Source organism: Octopus bimaculoides, chromosome 30 (assembly GCF_001194135.2).
Source record: "Octopus bimaculoides isolate UCB-OBI-ISO-001 chromosome 30, ASM119413v2, whole genome shotgun sequence".
Taxonomy (NCBI): Eukaryota; Metazoa; Mollusca; class Cephalopoda; order Octopoda; family Octopodidae; genus Octopus; species Octopus bimaculoides.
In genome coordinates, this window is record NC_069010.1 from 6,113,835 (window position 1) to 6,114,839 (window position 1,005).

At 40.4% G+C, this 1,005-nt stretch overlaps 1 protein-coding gene across 1 annotated transcript in view; it reads right to left on the bottom strand.

Moving 5' to 3' along the window:
• Positions 1–1,005, bottom strand: part of LOC106880057 (C-Maf-inducing protein) — a 92,307-nt gene that overhangs the window by 14,824 nt on the left and 76,478 nt on the right. Inside the window, exon 5 of the mRNA XM_052978109.1 lies at positions 408–488. Coding sequence (XP_052834069.1) covers positions 408–488 — 81 coding nt within the window. The remainder of the gene's footprint in view (positions 1–407; positions 489–1,005) is intronic.

Below are 1,005 nucleotides of genomic sequence, written 5' to 3' on the forward strand. Positions count from 1 at the left end.
TACTTCAAAACTTATGAAAACAAGACATTTGTACTACAGAGAGCCAGAAGTAGTTTCAACCAGGTTGGTATCAAAAGGGTTAAAAATATCATGGTGACTTTAACCCTCTTGTTAGCATATTTCTGTCGAGATGCTCTGGGTCTCTTTCAATTAATTTTGAATAAACAAAGAACTTAGTAAAATAACTTAGTTATCATTAAGCTAGTGTTAGGAACATAAATTGTGACTAAGGTTTGGTGGAAGATTTTAATTCAGAACTTTTGAAAACAAGACATTTGTACTCAGAGCCAGGGGCCGTTTCAGCCGGGTTGGTAACGAAAGGGTTAAGAATAAATACACAATTCATTGTTACATAAGTATAGATATATATGTATAGTTATATAGTCAATGGAATATGTTTTACTTACCATGTTGTGCTTTAGAATTCGCTGTGCTACAGGTGTGAACAGGTCGATGATGATACTGGATCTAGGATTCTTCTTGCAGTGCTGTTATTGGAGGTGCAAGGAAGCGAGGTATAAGGGGTGTGAGTGAGGTGCAGCAACGACAGCAGTAAACAACGGCAACAGCAGCAGCAACAGCAGTGAGTTGGGTTTTTTTTTGTTTTGTTTTTTTGGAACAGAGAGAAAGAGGAGAACATGGTGATAAGGATGTTGTTGTCGATGACGATGATGATGATGATGAGGAGGAGGAGGATGAGGATAACTGCGATGACAATGATGATGGTGATGAGGATGATGATGATGATGATGATGACAATGACGAGGGTGAGGAAGGAGGTGGAGGACCAGGACGAGAAGGAAGAGGAACACAGTTACGATAATGAGGATGATAACGGGAATGATGAAGGCGAAGATGATGACGATGAGGAGGAGAAGGAGAAAGGGTGGGAGGATTATAGGATACAATGATGACGATGATGACGATTAGGAGGAGGAGGAAGAGAAGGGTTGGAATGATGATGATGATGATGATGATGATGATTAGGAGGAGGAGGAGGAGGAG